The sequence below is a fragment of the Clupea harengus genome, chromosome 22 (assembly GCF_900700415.2).
Source record: "Clupea harengus chromosome 22, Ch_v2.0.2, whole genome shotgun sequence".
Classification (NCBI taxonomy): Eukaryota; Metazoa; Chordata; class Actinopteri; order Clupeiformes; family Clupeidae; genus Clupea; species Clupea harengus.
In genome coordinates, this window is record NC_045173.1 from 24,759,744 (window position 1) to 24,772,243 (window position 12,500).

At 46.5% G+C, this 12,500-nt stretch overlaps 1 protein-coding gene across 1 annotated transcript in view; it reads right to left on the minus strand.

The window, feature by feature from the left end:
* The window catches only part of LOC105890571 (ephrin type-A receptor 3-like), a 44,223-nt gene that overhangs the window by 23,267 nt on the left and 8,456 nt on the right, over positions 1-12,500 (minus strand). Inside the window, 3 exon segments of the mRNA XM_031560271.2 lie at positions 5,409-5,594; positions 6,629-6,754; positions 7,173-7,240. Of these exon segments, the coding sequence (XP_031416131.1) occupies positions 5,409-5,594; positions 6,629-6,754; positions 7,173-7,240 (380 nt within the window).

Here is a 12,500-nt window from a genome sequence, read left to right on the forward strand (position 1 = left end):
AAGCTTTCCCACACAGACTGCGTGTTTACCTCACACCCAACACTATCAGATATAAAGGAAAGTCTGGCGTTAGACTCACTGGGTGGGGGACAGAACGTGTGCGTGTGTGTGTGTGTGTGTGTGTGTGTGTGTGTGTGTGTGTGTGTGTGTGTGTGTGTGTGTGTGTGTGTGTGTGTGTGTGTCTGGCGTTAGACTCACTAGGTGAGGGACAGAACGTGTGCGTGTGTGTGTGTGTGTGTGTGTGTGTGTGTGTGTGTGTGTGTGTGTGTGTGTGTGTGTGTGTGTCTGGCGTTAGACTCACTGGGTGGGTGACTGGTGCTAAAGGGGATTGAATTTACTGAAGGATATTCTGTTTACAGAACTACAATATCCATCTCCTAAATTATACATCACAGATAAAAATAGTATATGCTTATGTATATGTATGCCTGTGTCTGTGTGTATGTGAGTGCATGTGTGTGTATCTGTTAGTGTGTGTGTGTGTGTGTGTGTGTGTGAGTGTATGTGTGTGCATGTGGTCACATGTGTAGGTGTGTGTGTGTATGTATGTGTGTGTGTGTGTGTGTGTGTGTGTGTGTGTGTGTGAGTGTGTGTGTGTGTGTGTGTGTGTGTGTGTGTGTGTGTGTGCGTGTGTGTGTGTGTGTGAGAAAGAGAGTGTGTGTATGTGTGTATGGGTGCGTGTGTTTGTGTCCAAGCCCATTCTCGAGAGTGACATTCTCTTTCTCACCTCCTGGTTTGTGTGAGAGCCACACCATTATCAAGCTCACCTCGGAGCATCTCCCAATCCCTCTGCTTGTTCTGCTCTCCTGGCTAGTTCATTTGCAGAGCCATGACCCATCCTGCAGATAGACTATTGATTCCTACGCTAGGTGTTAAAGTGCTTGGCAAGAAAATAGACATCTTGTGCAAAACACTTTCTTTACTTGTGAAAGCCAAAGAGGAAAGAGGCTTCATCGTCTTGTGCAACTGCTTATGTTATTGTTCTGTAGCAGACTGAAGATGTAAATGTGGCAAATGTAACCACATGCAATTAAAAACCTATCGAACAGATTGTGGTGTGCTGCCTTTGTCATGGTCTTCTTGAACAACTGCGAACCACAAGTACAAAAGGACAGGACGTCATTTAAAGTCGGCGGCCTATCGATTCCACTAATGTTTTTTTTAACTAAATGACACATAACCTATTTAGCAGAGGGTTGCTACGCATAGGGCTGGTGGCAATACGTCAAGTTACGAGACAGGAACTTGCTAATCGAAAGCAGAATGCTCACGCAGGCATTCCGAGCCTCTCCGCATTCCAAGTCACACATTCCGAGCAACACATTCTGAGAGCCAAACTCCCATTGTTCTTCAAAAGAGTGGCTTTCACAGATAATAAAAAAAGCCTCTGAAAATAGATCCTGGAAATATATGAAGAGCTTTTTTCTTTCTCTGAGGAGAAATGTTTTCGATGCTGGCGGATGATAGGTCTGGCCAAATTGAATGTTAGCAGATTAAGGCAATTGTTCGCCGCACAAAAGGCGAGAGATGAGAAGAGATTGGACGAGTACCGCTCTTTCCCACTTCCTCTCTCGCTGTGAAAGAGGGGAAGAAAAGAGTGTTTTTTCAAAAGACCTCCCTCTCTCAGACGTGGCCCTCATTAGCATAACAATGAGGACAATCAGAGCCGGCTGAGACAATTTAAATATTATTCTGATGACAGCACGCTGATTGGGGCCTTGTGGTTGGAGTGCCATGCCAACGTACACATGCAGCCCACACACACACACACACACACACACACATACATTACTACCACTCTCGAAAGCATGCACATACACACACATGTACACACTTGTACACACACTGATATATGCAAACACACACATACACACACACACACACACACAGACACACACACACACACCCTACGATATTCGGCAGCATGCATTATACACACACTACACACACACTCACACACACACACACACACACACACACACACACATGTACACACACACACACACACTCACACACACACACACACACACACACACACTCACACACACGCACACACACACACACACACACCGGACACTCTCTCACACACACACACTACACACACACTCACACACACACACACACACACACACACACACACTCACACACACACACACACACACACACACACACACACACACTCTGCCCTACTGCTGGCATATAGCATTGCATTAAAAAGTCAAAATGACTGGCTGTTTGGATGGGAGCCCTTTTTCCCTGGCTGAGAGGTCTGGTGAAAGAAGACATCTGCGGAGGTCTAGAGCGTTTAAACTGCTTGCTTCCCCACTCCGGGCTAAACTGAGGGCTTTCGCCTGCTTCCTCCCACTCTCAACACACGCCTCCCTTTCTTCCCCCGTCTGCCCAAGGCTGCCTCTAAGGTCAACCTTGCTCAGGAGGCGGCTGTGTGTGTGTGTGTGTGTGTGTGTGTGTGTGTGTGTGTGTAGTGTGTAGTGTGTGTGTGTGTGTGTGTGTGTGTGTGTGTGTGTGTGTGTGTGTGTGTGTGTGTCGGGGTATGATTATCATCACTGTGGTATTGATTTGAAAGTAAGATGGGGGTGGAATGCACGTGTACTTGTGTGTGTCTGTGAGTGTGTGTGTGAGAGTGGGTGTGTGAGTGTGTGGAGGAGGGAGAGGGGGTTGAATGGGGAGCCCAGCTGGACTACCCTTGTGCGCATACACAAACAGACACACACACTCACACACACACACACACACACCTCCACCCCTGCTCCTGCCCTACAGGCTGGAGGTGCTATTGAGTGCCCTCCTCACCTTTCACCCCTGTGGGGAGTGACATCCTTTGGGCTGCCGTGTGTGAAATGACCCCTCTCCAACAGGCCTGCGTGGGCTGGGTTGGGCTCTGTGCTCTCAGTGCACCTTGCCCCCTCTTCTGGCTCTGGGGTGTGTGTGTGTGTGTGTGTGTGTGTGTGTGTGTGTGTGTGAGAGTGTCCGGTGTGTGTGTGTGTGTGTGTGTGTGTGTGTGTGTGTGTGTGTGTGTGTGTGTGTGTGTGTGTGTGTGTGTGTGTGTGTGTGTAGTGTGTGTGTGTGTGTGTGTGTGTGTGTGAAACCCCTCCTCTGCTTTCAGTCTTCCTCCACAACCTCAAGTTGTACCTCTTCAATGTTGTGAATTCCTTCTTTCTGAACTAAAAAAATATGATATCCAAATATATATTGTGTCATATTATATGAAAAATAAAAATAAACACACTTAGACCGGAGAGCAAGGCTTAAGAGACTCTACACTCAACAGTCGACTATCAAATACCTGCTATTTATGCTCATCACCTTACTGTAATCTATAATCACAACCTTCCTCTTAAAGTCCCCTCACAGAAACACAAACCCATGGCCTACAGGTAAGCACCATCTCACCCTTACCTTCACCAACTCCAGTATCTCAGGATAATCATGGGAGCCAGATAAGCATCCAAAGCCTCACTGTCTATCGGTGATGTGTGGAAAAGGTTCTGGTAGGTATTGCACCGTTCAAAACACGGTTCTGTTCACAGAACTCTAGAGAACTGATGTGGAACACATCCTGCTCTTTGAGTCATTGTTTAATTCTATTTGAAAAAAAAATAAAATAAAAATAAAGTTTGACTCAAGCCTTGTGAAGTGTGCCCCAGGTATTTGCATTGCACATTAAAACACTCCGCTAATACCGGGAGAGAAGCAATTAGGAGGCATCTGCCATTGTCTGAAATGCAAAGCAAACCTGATTCACTCCGTTAATAGTTCTGCAAACGCTAGAAAAGCCCAGCCAACAAAAGGTCAGGATTAGCATAACATCAGAGAAAGGGAGGGGAAAGAGCCAGAGACAAAAAAGAGCAAATGAATGAAATGAATAAAGAATGTTAGGGGACTTTAATGCGTTTAATACGGATGCTGCTGAATATTTATGCTGCTAAAAAACACTTCCAATTAACTATTTAAATTATTAATATTCATTAGGCCTTACATATGCATATGGCTTTTGTTGCATGACGTGGGTAGTGCTCTAGTGGCTGGTTAAGACTCTCTGACAGCAGAGTTGGCGTGCGTCTGAGAAGCGCATATCTTCTATGTACAAACACCAGTATACCGTATGCAAAAGATAATGCGGCAGACGTAATGCATTTTAATTGTCTGTTTGGGGTGACTTAAGGGAGAGCCAGGAGAGGCTGTGTGTGTGTGTGTGTGTGTGTGTGTGTGTGTGTGTGTGTGTGTGTGTGTGTGTGTGTGTGTGTGAGTGTGTGAGTGTGTGTGTGTGTGTGTGTGTGTGTGTCTGTTTGGGGTGACTTAAGGGAGAGCCAGGAGAGGCTGTGTGTGTGTGTGTGTGTGTGTGTGTGTGTGTGTGTGTGTGTGTGTGTGAGTGTGTGAGTGTGTGAGTGTGTGTGTGTGTGTGTGTGTGTGTGTCTGTTTGGGGTGACTTAAGGGAGAGCCAGGAGAGGCTGTGTGTGTGTGTGTGTGTGTGTGTGTGTGTGTGTGTGTGTGTGTGTGAGTGTGTGTGTGTGTGTGTGTGTGTCTGTTTGGGGTGAATTAAGGGAGAGCCAGGAGAGGCTGTGTGTGCCGCTGCACTAATCACGGTCTAATCACGTCTTCACAGCCTCCTGAGCCTACCTCGGCTGGTGTTTGCAAATGGCCTCCTGGATGATACATGGATAAGCACAAATGTAAAACAAAGATAGGAGCTAACTGAAGGAAAAAAAACAGAGATGGAGAGAGGGAGTCATGGTGATAGATGAACAGATGAACACAAATAGAATGTCAATCACTTTTCTCTGCAATGCGGATGTGCTATGTGTTCTATAATGCTGGTTAGGTCCAACTCAAAACCAACTCTACGCATGTCTATGTGTTCTATAATGCTGGTTAGGTCCAACTCAAAACCAACTCTACGCATGTCTATGTGTTCTATAATGCTGGTTAGGTCCAACTCAAAACCAACTCTACGCATGTCTAAGTGTTCTATAATGCTGGTTAGGTCCAACTCAAAACCTGGTTCCAAACTAATCTCCTATCATTAAATGTTTGTTTTAAACCAGATCACAACTGTGGCGCCCTTGCTCTCTCTCTCTGTTCTGTCTTAATAGAAATCCATAAGACCCTTAAGATAAATCAGGGAGATAATTCCCAAGTTGGCACCGGAGAACTGATAGTGGTTGTAAGTTAGATAGAAGAACAAAACCTGCCTTTGGGTCATTTATGGGGGCAGGTTGGCCATTGTTTTTAAGCCACGTTTCAAGGCTCTTGGGAGACAAGGTTATGTTCTCTTGATCCCCTTCTGCAAGTTGACCGAAGTTTTTAAAGGCACTCAATTGTCCGACAGATGACGGAAACCACAGATCAGTCCACAGTGAACACACTTTAAGCATGACCAGCATACTCACATCTGGTGACCACGCCCTCCAGGCGAATGATGTTGGGGTGGTCGAACTGGCCCATGATGCTCGCCTCGGACAGGAAGTCCCGCCTCTGCTTCTCCGAGTAGCCCGCCTTCAGGCTCTTGATGGCCACGTAGATCTCCCTCTTACTGGGCAGCTTGAGACGGCCGCTGCACACCTCCCCGAACTCCCCTGGGATGAGGAGAAACTGAGTTTAGATTCAAATACAAACACTCTGCTTGACAGTTAGACACTGCTAAGTGCTGTTGACTGCATAAGCCTCCGAAGGTACACAGAAGCCTACATTTAACACTTTCAATACAATTTCTTGAACATGATGTTACATGTACAATAATGATGAAAAAGTGTTTTTTTGGCTAACTCTGGCATATATATGGTAATGTTCTTTAATGTGTGCTGTCCCTAGTTACATACATATTATTAATTAGTTACATAAGTTACATAACAATTATTACAGAGAGTTCGAGACAGTAAAACACAGACTATCATCTAGTGCTTGAGCTAGCTTTTGCCCGCTTCAGCATCGTGAGGAGAGGACATTGCAGCGACTCTAGACTGGAGGGGTTGTTCTGCTTGAGGTCGCCAGGAAAGAGATGTCTCACAGGTCTGGTGTGTGAGAGCCACACACATACACTTCAGCCTTTTCACACCTTTTCCACGGGGAGCAGAGGCAGCGCACACACACATACAAAAAAGCTCTTTACTGTTAGTCATAACTAGTGCCAAGAGTGGAAGAGGAGGGAGAGAGAGTGTGGGAAAGAGGGAGAGGGAGAGAGAGAGGCAGAGAGAGAGAGAGAGAGAGAGAGGAAGCAAGGGCAAGAGAGCAGGGTTGAATGAAGAGAGTGTGCCCTTCAGAATGAATAAAATACTTTGATGGTCTATAATTACAACTAAAACAGAACCATGGGCTTTTCTGTGATAAATGAGCTCTCAATGAAAAGAGATCTGTTGCTAAAAGCACTTTTCAAGGCTGCTGCAGTGAACAACAGAAAGAGAGACAGAGAGAGAGAGAGAGAGAGAGAGAGAGAGAGAGAGAGAGAGAGAGAGAGAGACGGCAGCAGCCTCTCTACCGGGCTAAGTGCTCAGCACTGTTGAAGTGCAGGAATAGATCTTGAGTCATCGATTAAATAAACACATGCAGCCAGCGCCGCAGGGTTAAATATATCAGGCGGTTGTGTGATGGCGCGTCGGCTGCCGAGACTGACCTGCGCCGATGACTCGCTCGATGCGGATGCTGGAGGCCTCGATCTCTTTGGCGAAGTCCCGCACGGCCTGGTTGGGATCCTCGTAGGTGTGGGGGTGGATGTAGGTCCGGCTCCCCGGGAGCTTCACTGTATGACCAACAGGAAAGCACATCAGTGGAAGATCTTACTGTAATCATTATTTAGTATTTAGTAATGAATGAATAAATAAATACTGTCCATTTTGTAATTGTGTTCTATTATCTAAGCATATAATGTACATAACACAAGTCCTGGTGAGCCAGCGCTAATGATCAGACACTGAACAAGTCAGTTTTATTCGTCACTCAATTTCAGTTTTCAAATGTATCACTTTTTTATCTTTTGTTTTAGGGGCCTTGGGGGGCTATCGTTTTTGATTCCACAAAAATCATCATCATTATCACCATAACCATCATCATCATCATCACCACCATTCTGATCGGCTTTATAGTCCAGTGAAGAGTCTAATGTTGTCAGATTGGACTGGTGTTAGCTATGTTAGCTAGACGCTGTTGAGTAGCTGTACCTCTTCCGTGCTGAAACTGCATCTTCTCCTCGTCTGGGTCCTGCTTGGCTTTGATGTACCCACAGTGTCTGAGGAAGAAGGCAGACATGGGAAAGATTACGCACAAGAGCACTGCAAACTGCAAATGTGCACTGTTTCACTTGCAGGTCTCCAATGCTATAGATTTTCATGTTTTATTTACAGTTTACACAGACTGAGGCTGGCTTGTGTGCACATGTGTATGTTAGAGAGTATGTGTGTGTGTGTGTGTGTGTGTGTGTGTGTGTGTGTGTGTGTGTGTGTGTGTGTGTGTGTGTGTGTGTGTGTGTGTGTGTGTGTGTGTGTGTGTGAAAGAGAGTGTGTGGGTTTGTGTGTGTGTGTGGGTGTATGTGTGTGCACATGTGTATGTTAGAGAGTATGTGTGTGCACGTCTGGCACAGGTTCAGCACAAGGCTCCACTCTCAGCACTCTCTGGTTCACATCTGGGAGCAGTCTCTATGGACACATTATACTGCCTAAAAATACGTGCTTGCCTGCTCCCCCCCCCCCCCCTCCCCCCTCCTTTCTCCCCTCTCTTTCCACCCTTCTCTCTTCTCCTCCCCTCTCTTCGCTTCTCTCTCTCCCTCTGAATGCTTTGGCCTGAAGCGTTGACTGTGAGTACAACTCGCTATCCTGCTAACTGATTTCCTGATTCTCCTGTGCACGGCAGCTTCTTTAAGAAAATACAGATGGCTCTTTCTGTGGACTTCATTAACGGCTCTCCACCACAACCCCAGCAGAAGGAAGGGAAAAAGGTTCTTGTTTTTCCCCCACTAAAACACACTGGGCAACATTTGTAGATAGAGATGGAGCGAGACGTGCACACATGCTGCCTCCCTCACCATAGCCTGAAGAGAGAAAAGGCTTGTGTTTCCCTCTCTCAAACACTACTAGAACATGTTAGACTACATGTCTAGACACAGCGAGATGCGTGCACATGTGTCCGAGAGCTCAGTGAGGGTTTGCGCTGGCTCCCTCACCTGAGCCGGAAGACACAAGAGGTTTTTGTTTCCCTCACTAAAACATGCTACACACTACATGTGTAGACAGAGACAGAGCGAGACGTGTTCATGTGTCCGAGGGCTCAATACGGGTTTGAATTGCATCCCTCCTCGTGAACCTGAAGAGAAAAGAGAAGAAAGGCTCCTGTTTCCCTTCCTATCACATGCTAGACTACACATGCAGACCCAGTGAGACGTGTACATGTTTCTGAGAGCTTCACGCTGCTTCACGTCAGCCTGAAGAGAAAAAAAGGGCTCTCTCCCTCTCTAAAAAACATGCTAGATTAAGTAGCCACAGACAGACCTGTACAGACAGGGTTGCCTCCCTCAACCACAACCTGAAGAGAAAAAGGGCGCTTGTAAAACTAAGCTAGCTAAGCTAACTAGCCAGAGCGAGACATGTACAGTACACTGTGTGTGTGTGTGTGTGTGTGTGTGTGTGTGTGTATATACATGTGTCCAAGAGCTCAACACAGGTTAGAGTTGCCTCCTTCACCACAGGGTCCTCTCCTCCTCAGCAGAACATCACTACCTTTGTAAGCGCACACTCATCTACTCCCCTTGCCTCAGTGAAATCACGACGAGGAGTAATCGGATACCCCTTCATTATAGTCAGACCACAGTGCGATTTGGAGGAATTCTGATGGTCATCAGAATTCACGAGGTGAATTCCAGAGATTTCAGATGACCCCCTCCACCCCCCCACACACTTACCTACACTCAAGTGGCACAGATCATATTATATTTACTGTTCTTAAAAAATGTCCGCTGATTTTCGACTTTCTAGTCTCTTTCTATAGTCTATATAGTTACTATAATGCTGACTAGTTCTAAGCTCTGGTGTTTATTCTCACTCCTATTTCAGCACTGGATTATAACCTTTTGTCCTCTGAGCCAGATGGGCCGGAGGGAATGGCACCACAACACCACAAGAATACTGGACTAAGACCCCATTAGTGAGTAAGACAACTACGTTTATATAGCACAATTCATACACTTCCATGAGTGCTTTATAATAAGAGACCGTTCAGTTCCAAGTTCTCAAGAAGCAGGCTCCTCTTGACATTAGCAACAAGTAACACACAGAGTACCAAACTATGCTTCCACTAAACTTAAGGCTGATTAGTGAGACCTGCTGCCCAGCAGCTCGTGTCCACCATCACTGAAAGGGATGAGCCTCTTCCCTGCCTCACTCCGTGTCCTGCACCACAGTTGCCAACCGTGCCACCAGCTCTGGGTGGGAGACCTGAATGGAGACCGAATGGCAGCCGTCCTCACACACTCCTGCTGTTTGATGCTAATTCTGCCTGGCTCCTCCAAACTGGAGCCTGACACAGTGTAAACACCACTAATTGGCTGGACTGATTAAAATCCCCCTGCTGTGAATGTCTGTGTGTGTCTTTGTGTCTCTCTGTGTGTGTGTGTGTGTGTGTGTGTGTGTGTGTGCGTGCGTGCGTGCGTGCGTGCGTGCGTGCGTGCGTGCGTGTGTCTGTATGTGTGCATGTGTGTGTGAGTGTGTGTGTGTGTGTGTGTGTAACCTGGGTGTGAGGGAGAGAGAAGTATTTGAGAGAGGAATAGAGAGTTTGCTAGACTTAAAAAATGAAATTACATTCGTTACGGAAACGTATCAACTAACCCCTTGCTTTGCGGCTACAGTATCTTATTAGTTTTGAGAGACTTCAAACAGTAGTTTAGTAAGCCCGTGGTCTGTATGCATGCATGTGTTGGTGAGTGTGTGTTTTAGTGTGTGTGTAAATCCCATGCATATACGTGTAAAGTTTATACTGCACATCCAGACCCAGATTTCCCATTGTACTTCTCAGTTGGATTAGAAAATTGTGACTGCTCCTAGAACCTGTGTTGTGTACTTTTATGCAAGGAAACACACAGCACAACAAAGTGCTCCAACACCACTAGTTTTACTCAAAGTCAAACAACACAAATCTATATCTTTTGAACAGATGGGGTGTGATGTGTGTGTTTCTTAAAGCTTATCTGCAGGATTTCTATTTCTCTCGAGGCATGTGTTTTTTTTGCTGAGTATTGGAAAGAGGGAATGACAAATAGCATCCCTGTGTCTGTAGGCATCTCCCTACCCATCTCTCTGGCAGGCCAGGGGAGCGATCTAACGAGGAAAAGAGCATCTGTATTGACAAAGTGTCTGGCCGCCGCGCAGAACAAAGCAAAAAGGATTATGCCCGATCCAGATTTCCAATTTCCCCCACGCTTCCAGACAAATGACGGCCTGCCGCTGCAGTGGCAGTATGGGCAGTTCCAGCAACGTGCTCCGTGGAGGGATCTCATTCGCTCTGGCACGGGCCGAAAACAAATGGTCCTCTCCTCTGCGCCCTGTGTGTGTGCCTCGGCAGAGCTCAGCCTAAACCTGTGCTGACAGGGGCCTGATGATGCAGCCTACACCAGCTGAACAAATCTACTTTTACTGGCTGATAGCAGCAAGAGGGTCATGTGTTCTGGAAAGCTTTTCTCAATTCACAATTTCTGGAAAGCTTTTCTTTCTCTCTCTCTCTCTCTTCCACTCTCCCCATCTCTCTCTGACTCTCTCTCTCTCTTCCACTCTCCCCATCTCTCTCTGACTCTCTCTCTCTCTTCCACTCTCCCCATCTCTCTCTGACTCTCTCTCTCTCTCTCTCTCTTTCACTCTCCCCATCTCTCTCTGACTCTCTCTCTCTCTCTCTGTTCTCTCTTTCTCCCCCTGCCGTACACTAGTTTGTGGAGCAGAATTAGCATATCGCCGTACGGTGGGTTTCTCCCTCACTGCAGCTGTCTGGCTTCAGACCCATTGTGTTTCTATCTGCAAAAGGGCCCTCTTAAGCCTGCTCCACCTAGCCATGTATCTCCTCCTATCAACTCTCTCATCCCTCTCTCTCTCTCTCTCTCTCATTCCCTCCCTCTTTACCCCTCTCACTGTGTCTATCTTTTTTTTGCTTTCTGTTATCTTTTTCTCTTTCAGTCACTATGTCAGCAAACACACATTTAAAGATCTCGATCTTGGCACATTCCAAAGGCATTCTGCTGACGGAGGGGTTTCTCTCTTCTTCTACTCTGTGCTGTGATTTTTTTTCTCCTCTTTTTTGAGTGGGTGTGAGATTCTGGTGTGTGGCACTCTAAAAACATTAAAGAAGAGATGAAGAGACAAAGCAAAAGAGAGAGGGAGAAGGAAAAGAGAGAAAGAGAGAGTGATAAAAAAGAGAGAGAGCGAGAGAGAGTAGGCAAGAGAGTGAGAGATGATATGAGCTACAAGCGCTGACTCAGGCGTCCTTGTCTTCACAATCCACGGACGGAACTTGACCGAGGAACACTTCTTTTAAAAAACTGTTTAGGATCAATGCCAGCAGTAGACACAGGAGAAGGAGAGAGAGAGGAAGAGAGAGAAAGAGAGACAGACAGAGAGCTGGAGATCAAACACTAAGGCAAACTTTTCCTGGGCTAAAAGGTCAGGACGAGGTGATTGATGTATTGTGAAAAAAAATAGTGGAGGTATCTGGAGGTGACGCGGATCTCTGTAAATATGCACAGCGATGAACCTTTGAAACTAAACGTCACGCATAAAAGCACCAAACACTCCTCTCTCTCTCACTCACCGAGGCTACGGAGATCAAAGACCTGAAGAAGAGAGAGAGAGAAAAAAAAAATGACAGCGCAACCTTGGCCGGGTCTCGGCAGGGAGGGAGAGAAAGAGAGAGAGAGAGAGAGAGAGAGAGAGAACTAAAGAGCCTCTGAATAAATGACGTTCTAAACCAGGCCATATCATTCACTGTATTTTATATGACAAGCAGCCTTTTACTATGCCCCATAAAGACACACAGACTGGGGAAGGAGGGAATTGATATAGTGATGGAAGTACTGTAACTTCCGGGGGGGGGGGGGGGGGTGGCAGGTCAAGTGTCCACACCAGCAACCCATCTATTCCACTCACCCTCCCAACCCGGCACATCCCTTCACATCTCACCCATGTTGGCCTCACCTTCATCTCTCTCTCTCTCTCTCTCTCTCTCTCCTGGCACATGTCCCTACAAACTGTCAGGGACTGTCAGTACAATTAAAAGAGGAAGAAAAAGCTCACATGTCCTCTATGTGCTGGCGGTCCATCTCTTGGGACCAGCTCTGGAGTTAAACACAGCCAGCGCTGTCCAACTGCACAGCTTTGTTGACAGAATAAGAGACAGGTTGAATCACATCTCTTTTGACTGATTTTCGCAATTATAGCTTTAGTATGAAAGGATAATATAGTCCTAAATGGAATCTTTATGAGTGATGAGAACATCACACAACAGGCAGGGAAGTCACG